Genomic DNA, 15,017 nt, shown 5'->3' with positions numbered 1-15,017 from the left:
TGGTTGCATGACATTTAGAAAAAGCACAATTTAATAATGCACTCACTTTTTTTCCAGAGACACTGGAAAATAGGCAAAGATCACTTAAGAATTTATGATGTAAACAAAGTTAATCCTAATTTTTTCACCCTGCAAAATAAGACTTTATAATTTTTGCGAAAATTAGAACTGACTAAAGTTCCTCCCATTCTACAGTAAGACTTTATACAAAATGGTTTTAACTTTCAATTAGCACATCCAATTATAAGATAAATACTTTCAAATTAAAATTACAGTTACTTATCCTTCTTAACAACTCTGGTGACATAAACATCTTACTCTTTGAGGAAGGGAGGGAGAAGAGAAGGAAATGTTTTTACAGTTACCTCCCTACATCAGGTGCTAACCTCCCTTCTACGAGGAGAATGTATACCAACATATGTAGAGATAGGAGACTTCTGCTTTAAACAGAAGATTTTCTTCAGTCACAGAATGACACAGTCCACTCTAAGAAGTAACGGAGGGCGATGTGACAAAACAGGAAGATTTCTAATATATCTTAATCACTTTTTAAATTGGAAGCACTGTGACCTTCAAAAACAATGACATGCAGGTTCAAATATAAATATTTATACCCCACCTATTTCCAGAAAGGATTTCAAGCTGATTATTCAAATACAAATACAAAGCCAAGGCAAGTAGAAATAATTTTTTGGATTATCTGCCACTCAGGACTAACATTGACACTGGCTCCACTCAAATAAGCATGGACAATCAGGAGCTGGCTATATGAAAAAGTAGCCAAGAGATGAAAAGAATTATTAAAATGTACATTTGCTATTTCATACAAAGCAAATGACGGTGATGAAAGAATAGCTACTGAATGACTCATACAGATGCATGCAGCTGAGGAAATATTTCAAAAGGTGTCATACAGGGAAGCATTACTATATACTCAATTTGCTCTAATTATAATTATATGTTACTCAAAAGCAAATGACAATGAACAAATACAATCTTAAATGTTTCCTAGGAATTTAAATGAAGTCAGCCAGTCAGTAATCCATCTCAGGATAGTGTGCTGAGCACTAAATAGGCAATGTAGATGACATGAAATAAATCGGACAGGGCTGCTCTCCAGACTGTATCAGGAGAAACAGGACAACACCACAAACATAACACCGAGGCTTTGTGGGGAAAAAAAAAAAAGTCATTAAGTAGCCAACTAGATCTTATCTGCTCTTCTACTCTTTAAAAATGTTAAAACAGCTAAGCAGTTCCAAAACAAGGTATATTATATGTGAGTTTTGACTAACTTACTTCTAAGGGTTCTCAAGATCATAATAGCATCTCACAGAAAAATTCACAAATACATAAATTTTATTATGAACCACTTACTTAACAAAAGTTAAAATTATTCAAATTCAATTGTTTTCATGCATACTACCATGCAAATCATATTTGCCACCAGTTCTGCAAAGTAGTCAATAATTGCACATACTCTCAGTTAAGAAATTTTTAAAAAGAAAAAAGTATATATATATATATAAAATAGCAATGTGCTCATTAGTAACCACACTAGTAAATAATTATAATGTTCTGGTTATACTTAATAAAACATATAAAGTAGAAATATCACATTTTTGTCACAAACTAAGAATAAAGCACCTAAAACTCTCTTAAAGTATAATTTAAAAAAAAAAAAAAAAAAAAGATACCTATCTAGCTTCCTCTCTTACTTCAATCAGATCAAGAAATTAAGATTTTCTTTTCACTTATTTTCTTATTCCAAAATCTGCATCCATAAAGGCCTGGTACTAGGATGAGCAAGGCTAAGCAAACTACATTCTGGAGCAGCCTCCTCACCCACGAGGTGACTGAGCGCTTCCAAGGCACCAGGACATTAAATGGCAGAAGGGTCTACAAATACCGTCATTAGCAAGAGTCATGGAAGGGATTTCCCTAGAATAGGATTTTGAATAATGATAAAATGATCCGTGGCACTTCTACTTTGCAATGGCAGATGTGGCTTGGTGGGGGACGGTGTCATCACTAGTCTTAAATGAAAAAGCTTCATTATCTTACTTCATCATGCGCCTTGCAGGTACTCCACTGAAAAAAAGACAAAACAGGAGGCAAAAAATTCAAGCCTCAAGGTAAGCCATTTCAATGTTAAGTATCCACCTTTTTTACTAGCAGATTATAAAACCAGCTAGTTTTATGCAATAATTTATTTCATTTTTTGGCCTCGGAAACTCAAAGCTGTTACCCCAACCCCCAAGAAGCCAGAGGAAGATAACATATAGTAAAACGACAGCAAATTACACAAATCTAAAACATACCTACACTATATTATAATAATGTCAGCAGATAACAAAAATGATCTCTTTATAGAATATATGGTCTTTAATTGAAGAACTCCAAAGATGATCAATACTTACGTCTTGATGTTCTCATGGTACACCTTGGTATCTGATGGCTGGTTATAGAGTGGCTATAAAAGAAATCAAATATTTATATATAAAATGTTGTACATATATCTATGAAGAGACAAAGAAACATAATTTTAATGTAAGCACAGGTAAAGTACTAATGGATCTACACAATAACATGCCCTACCAAAACCTCCAAACTTCTATTTTTTTTATTTACTTATTTTTTTAATTATACTTTAAGTTCTAGGGTACACGCGCACAACGTGCAGGTTTGTTACATACATATACATGTGCTGTGTTGGTTTGCTGTACCAATTAACTTGTCATTTACATTAGGTATTTCTCCTAATGCTATTCCTCCCCCATTCCCCACCCCACGACAGGCCCCAGTGTGTGATGTTTCCCACCCTGTGTCCAAGTGTTCTCATTGTTCAATTCCCACCTATGAGTGAGAACATACGGTGTTTGGTTTTCTGTCCTTGCGATAGTTTGCTCAGAATGATGGTTTCCAGCTTCCTCCATGTCCCTACAAAGGACATGAACTCATCCTTTTTTATGGCTGCATAGCATTCCATGGTGTATATGGGCCACATTTTCTTAATCCAGTCTATCATTGATGGACATCTGGGTTGGTTCCAAGTCTTTGCTATTGTGAATAGTGCCGCAACAAACATACATGTGCATGTGTCTTTATAGTAGCATGATTTATAATCCTTTGGGTATATACCCAGTAATGGGATCGCTGGGTCAAATGGTATTTCTAGTTCCAGATCCTCGAGGAATTGCCACACTGTCTTCCACAATGGCTGAACTAGTTTACACTCCCACCAACAGTGTAAAAGTGTTCCTATTAGTCCACATCCTCTCCAGCACCAGTTGTTTCCTGACTTTTTAACGATCACCATTCTAACTAGTATGAGATGGTACCTCATTGTGGCAAAACCTCCTAACTTTTAGATTCCCTCAATAACTGTTAATCCCATCTCCTGTCACTCTCACAATACAGTTTATAAATCCACTGTTTCCCATAATAAGTATATTTATGCACATTTTTAATATCAAAGTATTAATATTCCCTAATACTCAGGAGTATTAACCATTGTCACTATTTTAACAGTAACATTCAAAGAGTTTTCTAATTCTGTTCTTAAGTCTCATTCTACCTGGAAGGATTAAATAGCTGCTCAAGCAAAAACAAGCCCAAGATGATGCTTCTGCAAAGGTCTGCAAAGGTAACCAAGTTCACTCATCATTACTTTAAACTTCATCTCAAACTCTGCTCAGCTACATCTCTCTTATCCCAAAATAAATGGATCATATTCCATCTTATCCCAAGAAAAACTACCAAAAAAAAAATAAAATAAAATCACTGCAAATGAAAAAAGTAATTTCTTACTTACCAGTTCAACTTTTGGGCCAAGACCTTCAAAAATTTTATGAGCTTCTTCTGCTTTTTTCTAGAGATAAAGACATTGTTGTATCATATAATTAAAAATTACATTATCTAAGTGCAAAATCATTATTTAAAAATATTTATCTAAGACTAATCTATAGATGAACTTATCCTTATTTCCAAATATCCTTCTTCTATATGATAGGCTGAAATATGTTCCAATTATTTTTTATTTTTTCTTAATTTGTAGTTACAATGATAAAAAAACTCTGAAATTGTATTTTCATAGCTTTCCTCACCAAATTCAGTCAAAACTTAACATTTGTATTGAAAGCAATGCCTGAAGAATTGACAAGTTTTTAAAAAGCAAATAATTATATTAAAAATCTGGAGGGAATGAAAATTCACTATTAGAAATAAATCCCCCAAACATTCTACATACTTTAACTCATATTATCTCTAACAGAAACTTTTTAAAGCAATAAAATACCACAAAATGGCCACTCTTTACTGTGGTAAGCCACACTGATCTCTTTGAAGAAAAGCTGTTAATGAGCTAATTTTCTAGTCACAAGGAATCCTTAGTAATAGCTGAACAACAAAGAAAACCGCTAATTTGAATTATTCAAAGTGCTCAGTAGTTAAAAAATGCTGAATTATATGTATTTGTAACATGCTATTCCCCCCCCCCGCCCCCCTTTTTTTTTTGAGACAGGGTCTCACTCTGTCGCCCAGGCTGGAACACAATAGCACCATCATAGCTCACTGCAGCCTCAACTTCCTGGACTCAAATAATATCCCCAACTCAGCCTCCAAAAGCTCTTCCATTACAGGTGTGAACCACAGCACCCAGTTGCTATTTTTTTTTTTTTTTTGAGATGGAGTCTCGCTCTGTCGCCCAGGTTAGAGTGCAGTGGAGCGATCTTGGCTCACTGCCAGCTCCACCTCCTGGGTTCACGCCATTCTCCTGCCTCAGCCTCCCGAGTAGCTGGGACTACAGGCACCTGCCACCACGCCCGGCTAATTTTTTGTATTTTTAGTAGAGATGGGGTTTCACCGTGTTAGCCAGGATGGTCTCGATCTCTTGACCTTGTGATCCATCCGCCTCGGCCTCCCAAAGTGCTGGGATTACAGGTGTGAGCCACCGTGCCCGGCCCCAGTTGCTATTTTCAAAAGCAAAATAATCTAGACCAAAGTGTTAACTAGCAGAAATCTTCCCTTGCTAAGATTAATCAATCAATATTTTGGCAACAAAAATTTTAACTTAAGACCCTCATATGTTCGTATTAGAATTTGTATTCTAAGTCTACAGACATAAGTAAACAACACTTCAAACATATGTTCGGTATGTTCTATGTGCCAAGCACTTGCTAGACACTAAGAAAATAATGAATAAGATAAGCCTTCCCACCATAGGAAGATGAGGAGTCTTGAAAGTTTTCCTAGAGAAAATGATACCTGAACTGGGGCTTGAGGTAAGAGTGTGCTCGGCAGAAAAGACAAAACACGGGGCCACGTGACAGCAGGGGCAACATAGTGGGGTAAATATATTACTAACAAGAGAACATCCAAAACCTCCTCTGGTGGAATATTACTAAGAAAAGAGTATGGGGAAAGGGCCAGACGGGTAAGCATGTAAACATCAATAAAAGCTTGGGCTATTCTGTATAAAGTGGGAAATCATCAAAAGGTTCTATTTGGAGAATCGTTAAATGGGAGAAAATATGAAAGATGGGTTAGCAAGAAAAGACTGAGGCCGGGCGCGGTGGCTCAAGCCTGTAATCCCAGCACTTTGGGAGGCCGAGATGGGCGGATCACGAGGTCAGGAGATCGAGACCATCCTGGCTAACACGGTGAAACCCCGTCTCTACTAAAAAATACGAAAAACTAGCCGGGCGAGGTGGTGGGCGCCTGTAGTCCCAGCTACTCGGGAGGCTGAGGCAGGAGAATAGCGTGAACCCGGGAGGCGGAGCTTGCAGTGAGCCCAGATCTCGCTACTGCACTCCAGCCTGGGCGACAAAGTGAGACTCCGTCTCAAAAAAAAAAAAAAAAAAAAAAAGACTGAAGAGTGAGACTCAGTAACTGTGTGGGAGATGAAGGCTCAAATTAAGCTAATGATAAAGGTAGAGGAAAGAAGCGCAAGACCAGACCAATATATAGGAGGTGGGACTAACACTCTTCATTGATTACCTCAACATACATGAAGAGGCAAAGAGAGAGAACTGGATAATTCCTAGGATGCTGGCCTAGATGACCAGAGGTGCTGGCACAGAATATACTTCCTACCATCACCCTTTTCTTTCTTCTGATGTCACATTCTCTTGCAAATCAACCCATCAAAATATAAACAACGCAGGTTGCGGTGGCTCATGCCTGTAATACCAACACTTTGGGAGGCTGAGGCAGGTGGATCACTTGAGGTCAGGAGTTCAAGACCAGCCTAAAAATATGGCGAAACCCGGTCTCTACTAAAAATGCAAAAATTAGCCAGGCAAGGTGGCAGGTGCCTATAATCCCAGCTACTTGGGAGGCTGAGGCAGGAGAATCACTTGAAACCGGGAGGCAGAGGTTTCAGTGAGCCAAGATCGTGCCACTGCACTCCAGCCTGGGCAACAGAACAAGGCTCCGCCTCAAAAAAAAAAAAAAAATTTTTTTATACACACACACACACACACACACACACACACACACACACACACACACGATATTCTGCAAATTTCTCTAGTAGAGCCCAATAATCACCTTTCTATATGTATTATTCTTCTGAAATTAGTATATTTACAAATATTTTTGGAACTTACAACTGATAGGGTAATATCAAATAGAACTGTTAAAAATAGTCTGTTTAGAGACTAAACAAACTTAGACTGAAATTTAACTATGATGCAAGTCGACTTTTCTCAGGAAGTCAACTTTAAAATTAACACTTTGGGGCAGTTTTTTTCCTCCCACTAACTTTCTAAATAAAAGAAACGGTCCCTCGATCTCTTAAGCTACACTTGGCTTAATTCCAACTAGTGTAGACCGATGTCACACAATGAATAAGAGGGAGGTGTACTTCTGTAATCACCCCTTTCCTCCTTGCCTATGGCGCTGAAACAGATATGCTCATTCATTAAAAAATGCTAAAGAGACAGGGAGGGCCTTTCAAAGGGAGCATATTGGGGCAGAAAAAGCCTTGGAGAGTACATATGAGAAAGACTGGGTTCTAGGCCCACTGTGCTCTCCTCCTTCCCTCCGGGAGCTCCCTGTTACAATTGTGAAACTGCACAGGTACATGTATAAAACATACATAAAAAAGAGATGAGACCAGGCATGGGGGCTCACATGTGTAATCTCAGTACTTTGGGAGACTGAGGCAGGAGGATCATTTGAAGCCAGGAGTTCAAGACCTAGTGAGACCCTGTCTGTTAAGGAATAAAAAAGGCCGGGTGCAGTGGCTGACGTCTGTAATCCCAACACTTTGGGAGGCCGAGATGGGTAGATGACTTGAGCCCAGGAGTTCAAGACCAGCCTGGCCAACATGGCGAAACCCCGTCTCTACTAAAAATACAAAAATTAGCTGAGTGTGGTGGTTCACACCTGTAATCCCAATTACTTGGGAGGCTGACACAGGAGAATTGCTTGAACCTGGGAGGCAGAGGTTGCAGTGAGCCGAGATTGCGCCACAGCACTCCAGCCTTGGGGACAAAGCAAAATTCTGTCTCAAAAAAAAAAAAAGAAGAAAAGAAAAGAAGGACAGGAAAGGAGAGGGAGGAGAAGAGGGAGAGGGAGAATAGGAGAGGGTGGAGAAGAAAAATAAAAGAAAAAAAGGAAAAGAAAGATGACTTCTATAGTTGCTGTGGGTTAGAAAAAATCTTCACTGTAGGAAGGCAAGTCTAATACTAAAACAGATTTCAGATTTGGTTTTCTTCATAGAATAAACAACAAACCAAATATGGACATGTTAAAACAGAAAGAAGAGGTGTAAAAGTAGTTTTCAAGTTTTGCTAATGTGCACCAAGAAACACTATACTAATAAAAACATCTGTATATAAAAATTAAACACAAATTAAATTCTCTATCAGATCAGATCTTGTTCAATAGTATTCAGTCCTCAAATCTCAGTGAGGCAAAAACAGAATTGACTAATATTGTAAGAAAAGGCTCATTAATAAATTAGATCCATTAATAATTATTACCAAATCCAATGTATTTGAAAAATAATTCATACTAAAAAAAAAAAAAGTTATAAAACTTAAAAAAAAAAAAAAAAAAAAAACTATCAAATCTCCATTGGTATCCCCACTAATGCCTATTTACTTTATCCCTGAGGTCACAGTCACAAACTGGCTATGAAGCCCATGAGCCCACAAAAGTGTTTTGCAGCTATGCAGAGGACTTTTTTTTTTTTTAAACAAATCAGAGATTTCACATAAAACCCCTATTTTGGGCTTTTCTTAAACAAGGGAGCAACTGTATATCCTAGGCCACAGCCCCCATCTTAGGCATGGTCACCTCCTTCCCTTTCTTTACTGGATTTATCTTCATGTAGACTGTTGTGGCCATACAATAAATTGGACAAATGTTGAACCCAGCCAAGAAAATAATGTTAATTGCCCGTATTTTTACCTGCCCATAACACTTACCATTACCATAAGTATATTTCTGATGACTCTCAGTAATCTACTTGATACATGTATATCTAAATCCAAGATCATTCCTATAAATGTTTATTTCTTTAGCTTTTAAGTTCAAGAGTACATGTGCATAAATATTTATTAATTCACAATTGCTTTACTTAAGGTCAATTTCCTTTAGGCTGTGGACTACTATAAAGTTACAGACTGTATGTGTAAGATACACTGACAGATGAATCCACTCACTACAAATCAAATAAATCAAAACAACAATCCCAAATTTTACCTGATGATCACACCTTTAGCTAAAAAGCCTATTCTATCCCACAGTATAGAGCATATTATCATCTTTTGCACTGAGGACTTCTGGAAGCCCACTGTTAAACAGACACTTTCTTCATGTTGAGGTAAAATCAGTTTCCCTCTAACAGCTAGTTCCTGGGCTATATTCTGGCCAAAACTAATTTTGATATTACAAAAATGATTCATAGAATTCATGGCTGGCTTTTCTGAATCCATGAACATTTTTAATTAAGAGTATGAAAGTAAACCTAAAAAAGCAAAGTCTACCTAAAGGTCAAAATCTACCTTGAACTGGTTTTTTTTTTTTTTTTGAGACCTGAGTTTTGGTCTGTTGTCCAAACAGACCCAAACAGCTGGGATGAAGTGGCTCAATCTCAGCTCACTACAACCTCTACCTCCTGGGTGCAACCGATTCTCCCGCCGCAGCCTCTCGAGTAGCTGGGACTACAGGCATGCACCATCACACTTGGCTAATTTTTGTATTTTTAGTAGACACGGGGTTTCTCCATGTTGGCCAGGCTGGTCTCGAACTCCTGACCTCAAGTGAGCCACCATGCCCCGCCTTGAACTTTTTAACTGAAGTTCAAACCACAGCCCAACTACATTGGACTGTGAACTAATGCTGATAAGAAAGTTCATTTCCACATACAATGACCTATCTTTACTAAAATGTTATCAGTAGTCAGCATTAAACATCATTTATTATATGAAAAATTGCAGAATGGTTGTTTTGTATTATGTGCTACCAAACTTCCTTGCCAGTATTCATACAATAGTAGACTCAGCTGACAAAATTTTACTGATTAAATATTTATATAATGTATAATGTAAAATGAAATATTACATAATTTAAAGCACAACTGTAAACTTTCTTTCAATTGACAAGGAAAAAAACACCAAGCTTCAGTCAGCCAAAGTTATGAACATTCAAAATTATAAAAGAAATCAGGTTTTAATAAAATTAAAATTATACCAGCATACATTCAAAACTGAAAAGGGCAGAGTCAAGTGGGTTTAAAGGCCTGTGCTGCCAGAGATGGTATGAGCTTACCCGATTCTCATCGTAAATAATTTGGACAATACTGCGGTGTTTCTGCTCCACAGGAGGAGGGGACACGGGCTTCTCAGGCTCAGGAGGTTTAGCTGCTTCTTCTTCAAGCTGTTGCTGAGAGATCCAGAAAGAAAGAATTAAGCATATGCTGCACACCACACCCAGCAGTGATTAACCGCTGGAGATAACACAGGCTACTAAGCTTTGCTTGTAGATTCTGTAGGGTAACCAATTAATCCACAAAGGTCTCATGGACCAAGAGCTCAAAGAGAATTAACCAGATTTATTTCATAATCAAACAACACAAATTTTCATAAGACACAGAGTTAAAAAAATAAATAAGAGGAAGCATCCTTTAAGATTTTAATTCTGACAAACTTAAAGCAAAATAATAAGAGAAATTAAATTTAATGAAGGTACTCTACATACCTCTATCACAATGACCTTTGACAGCACTGAAAAAACACTCTTATATGTTATAGATACACAGTATACATTAATATTTGCTGGGCAGAATATGGTAGAAAGGAGTTCAAGGGTTAATCCTTAACTCAGCATGGCACCATGCCACCCTCAACACCCAACCTTCACATGTTACAGTGCTCCAGTCAAAGGGCAATCAACAAAACTACAAAAATATAGACTGTTGGTGTGCGCAAGTATAAAGAAAAAGCTAACTGTATTAGCGTGCCTGAGTTTGAGCCTCAGGGTCACCCTTTATAGGTGGTGTGATCCTAGGAAACTTTCTGGGTACTTAGGTCAATCTTTTTTTTTCTTTTTTTCTTTTTTTCTTTTTTTTTTTGAGATGGAGTCTTGCTCTGTCACCAAGTCTGGAGTGCAATGGTGCTCACTGCAACCTCCGCCTCCAGGGTTCAAGCCTGGTCCTGCCTCAGTCTCCTGAGTAGCTGGGATTACAGGCACCCACCACCATGCCCGGCTAATTTTTGTATTTTTTTTAGTAGAGACGGGGTTTCACCATGTTGGTAAGCCTGGTCTTGAACTCCTGACCTCAGGTGATCCACCCACCTTGGCCTCCCAAAGTGCTGGGATTACCCGTGTGAGCCACCATGCCTGGCTCCCTTAAGTCAATATTAAGCAAACACCTAAACTACTCATAAATAAAGTAGGGATAATAATACTACCTATCATACAGTTTTTTGAAAAGACTAAATGACTTAACATATATATAAAGCATATTACAACTATAAATTTTAAATATTTTCCAGTATTACCAGTGAAGCAAGCAGGGACTTGTCTGCTTTGTCTACTGCTTTATTTCAACACCTAAACCAGTGCCTGATACCTAGTTAATGCTTTAAAAATATCCACATGAATAAATTTAGCATAAGTTCACTGTCTAACATGATAAAAGAAAAATTAGGTAAAGACAAATAAAGGTTAAGTCTAGTATAGCCTATAGGAAAAAATGATCTACACTACTAAATAAGACTGACAGGCTGGGTGCAATGGCTCACATCTGTAATCCCAGCACTTTGGGAGAACAAGAAGGTGGATCACTTGAGCCCAGGAGTTCAAGACCAGCCTGGCCAACATGGTGAAATTCCATCTCTACTAAAGATACAAAAAATTAGCTCAGCGTGGTGGCGCACACCTGTAACCCCACCTACTCAGGAGGCCGAGGCAGAAGAATCGCTTGAACCCAGGAGGTAGAGGTTGCAGTAAGCCAAGATCACACCATTGTACTCCAGCCTAGGTGACAAGGGGAGACTCCGTCTCAAAAAAATAAAATAAATAAGGGTGATAGTCAAAGCTCCCAGTACTCTAAATCAGACCATGTCCAAATGAAAGCATAAAAATACACCAAGAGGGAGTTTCTGAATCTATTCTGGCTCAGAAGGCTGCCTGATTTGAAAAAAATTTTTTTTAAATAATAATAAATAACCACCAAGAGAGTGTAAACTGTATGGAACACTTCCACTTTTTGGAATTATAAGTACTCTTGCAGTCTGTTATCTGTATAAGCAAAAGAAAGATTTGGAAATTCTGAGATCATTTTTATGGTAAAGGGTTCTTCAATGATTCCCTTTCTTTCCTGCTTAGAGGGTCTTATTTTATTTATTTATTTATTATTTTTTTGTTGTTATTTTTTTGAGACGGAGTCTTGCTGTGTCGCCCAGGTGGGAGTGTAGTGGCACCATCTCAGCTCACTGCAAGCTGCGCCTCCCAGGTTCATGCCATTCTCCTGCCTCAGTCCTTCTTTTAGAATCCTTGTAGGCCGGGCGCGGTGGCTCACGCCTGTAATCCCAGCACTTTGGGAGGCCGAGGTGAGCAGATCGAGGTCAGGAGATCGAGACCATCCTGGCTAACACGGTGAAATCCCGTCTCTATTAAAAATACAAAAAAAATTAGCCCGGTGCGGTGGCAAGCGCCTGTAGTCCCAGCTACTCCGGAGGGAGAGGCAGGAGAATGCGTGAACCCGGGAGGCGGAGCTTGCAGTAAGCCAAGATCAAGCCACTGTACTCCAGCCTGGTCAACAGAGCGAGACTCCGTCTCAAAAAAAAAAAAGAAAAAAAAAAAAAGAATCTTTGTTAAGGAATAAACACATCACACTTTGTTCTTAGTACTCAAATAGCCCTGGGACAAAACCATTACACTTCAAAGGCTAAAAGCAAACACACACACACACACACACACACAGACACACACACTCCCTCCTCACCTATTTGTTTTTGTTTTTTTGTTTGTTTTGTTTTGATTTTTTGAGACGGAGTCTCACTCTTTTTGCCAAGGCTGGAGCACAGTGGCACAATCTCAGCTCTCTGCAACCTCCACCTCCGGGGTTCAAGTGATTCTCCTGCCTCAGCCTCCCAAGTAGAGTAGCTGGGATTACAGGCGCCCGCCACCACGCCCAGCTAATTTTTTCTATTTTTAGTAGAGGTGGGGTTTCACCATGTTGGCCAGGCTGGTCTCAAACTCCTGACCTCAAGTGATCCGGCCTGCTTCAGCCTCCCAAAGTGCTGGGATTATAGGTCAAGCCAACAAGCCTGGCCCTGGTTGTTCTTTTACATTAACTTTACAATGTATTTGCCATGTTTTAAAAATAAATTTAATTGAAATTTTATTGAAACTGTATGAGACATGATTTAATGCAAGATGAACACACAGTATTATTACTGTTTCCATTCAGCTATGGCATATTTCTTTGTTTTCTCTAGTTGTCTTTTATATCTCTCAATAAAATTTGTGGCTCTGGTACATTTCATAATAATCATACACCGTATTTCATTATTTCTAATTATTATAATGGATTGCATGTACATTTACTATGTACCAGATATTATGCAATATATTCATTATCTCAATTCATAAAACAATCATATGATTTAGTTGGTGTTATTACTAGATTATTACCATTGTGCAAGTAAAGAAAATAAGGACAAAAGAAAGAAAAGAGACTCAGCAAAATCAAACCAATAAAGACTTAATTAGAATTGTTGGGCATATAATAAAAATTTAATACAACTCAATGAAAGCAAAAAAACGTTTTAAAGGGCCAGTCGCGATGGCTCAAGCCTGTAATCCCAGCACTTTGGGAGGCCGAGACGGGCGGATCACGAGGTCAGGAGATCAAGACCATCCTGGCTAACAAGGTAAAACCCTGTCTCTACTAAAAAATACAAAAAACTAGCTGGGCGAGGTGGCGGGCGCCTGTAGTCCCAGCTACTCGGGAGGCTGAGGCAGGAGAATGGCGTAAACCCGGGAGGCAAAGCTTGCAGAGAGCTGAGATCCGGCCACTGCACTCCAGCCTGGGTGACAGAGCGAGACTCCGTCTCGAAAAAAAAAAAAAAAAAAGTTTTAAAAAATGACCAGGCAGATTTGAGAAGGACAACAAACAGGAATTCCAGAAATAAAAACATAATTGTTGAAACTGAAGACAGATTTGACAGCAGATTACATATAATTGAAAAGGAAAATGTAAACTGGAAGACAGGCTGAAGAAATTGCTCAGAATGAAGCCTAAAGAAGTAAAAAATAAGAAAGAGAAACAAGAGATAGGGAAGACAAGAGTGATAAGATGTTACAACTAACAGGAATTTTTTAAGTAGAACAAGAAACGGTTAGAAAGGTTTTGTAAAAAAGATAATGGCTTGGAATTTTCCCAAAGTGATGAAAAACTCCACCCTTTATATTCAGGAAGCTCAAGTTGGATAGATTTAAAAGGAAAAGAAAACACCTAAATATATCATCATAAAAATAACGGAACCCCAAAGAAAAGAATATACTGAAAACAACCAGAGAGAAAATTCACATTATCCATTAAAGAATACGGATTTAGACCAAGAGCTAATGTCTTAAAAGTGGAAGCAAGAAGACTATGTACTAAGACAAGATAATTACATACCAAATTAATATATCTTTTAATAAACAGGCCAAATATAAGACAATATTTAAGTCATAAAAACCAAACAAATACTGAATTTGCCAACTAAAAGACCTTCACTAAAGGAAATTCTAAGAGATGTTCTTCAGTAGAAGGGTGTTCCCCTAGATGGAAGACTTGAGTTGCGAGAAGAAATGGTGAGCATGTAAGAAGACAAATATATAGGTAAATATAAATGAACACTGACTATACAACATGTAGTTTTCAGTGGATTAAGAACAAGATGAGAAGCAAAACTATAAAACTTCTAAAAATAATACAGTAAAACTACCTTAATAACCCCAGGGGGTTTTCATATAAAACCTAAACAAATTCTGTTCACCAAAAAAAAAAAAAAACACTATCAGGATCAAAGACCCAAATATAAGAGGTAAAACTATAAAATTTATAGAAGAAAACATAGGTATAAATCTGTGACCATGAATTAGGCAATGGGTCTTAGATACAACACCAAATGCAAGAGCGACAAAAGGAAAAAACAAACTGGACTTCATCAAAATTCAAAACTTTTGTACATCACAGGATACTATCAAGAAAGGGAAAAGAACCCACAGAATGAGAGAAAATATCTATTAAGTCATACATCTGACGAGGAACTCATGTCCAGAATATATAAAGAATTCTTAGAATAACAAAAAGACAACCCAATTAAATAATGAGCAAACAATCTAAATGAACATTTCTCTAAAAAGATATACATATGGCCAATCAGCACATGAAAAGATGCTCAAAATCATTAGTCATTAAGGACATGAAAATGAAAACTACAACTAGATACCACTTCACATCTATAAGGATGGCTATTTTTTTTAAAAAAGGAAAATAACAGATGTTG

The 15,017-nt window shown here is 37.8% G+C and overlaps 1 protein-coding gene across 13 annotated transcripts in view; it reads right to left on the bottom strand.

The window, feature by feature from the left end:
• Positions 1–15,017, bottom strand: part of LOC105491091 (nuclear receptor corepressor 1) — a 187,895-nt gene that overhangs the window by 117,649 nt on the left and 55,229 nt on the right. For 8 of the 13 annotated variants that reach the window (XM_011757246.3, XM_011757250.3, XM_011757258.3 and 5 more), the window contains exons 6-9: positions 9,781–9,894; positions 3,815–3,871; positions 2,421–2,473; positions 2,065–2,091 (exon numbers count right to left, since the gene is read on the bottom strand). In XM_011757246.3, the coding sequence (XP_011755548.1) occupies positions 2,065–2,091; positions 2,421–2,473; positions 3,815–3,871; positions 9,781–9,894 (251 nt within the window). The remainder of the gene's footprint in view (positions 1–2,064; positions 2,092–2,420; positions 2,474–3,814; positions 3,872–9,780; positions 9,895–15,017) is intronic. The other 5 variants (XM_011757257.3, XM_011757251.3, XM_011757252.3 and 2 more) reach the window with 1 other exon arrangement.

The sequence above is a fragment of the Macaca nemestrina genome, chromosome 17 (assembly GCF_043159975.1).
Source record: "Macaca nemestrina isolate mMacNem1 chromosome 17, mMacNem.hap1, whole genome shotgun sequence".
NCBI lineage: Eukaryota > Metazoa > Chordata > Mammalia > Primates > Cercopithecidae > Macaca > Macaca nemestrina.
Note: the sequence above shows the minus strand (reverse complement) of the source record. Positions and strands in the feature narration are given on the sequence as shown.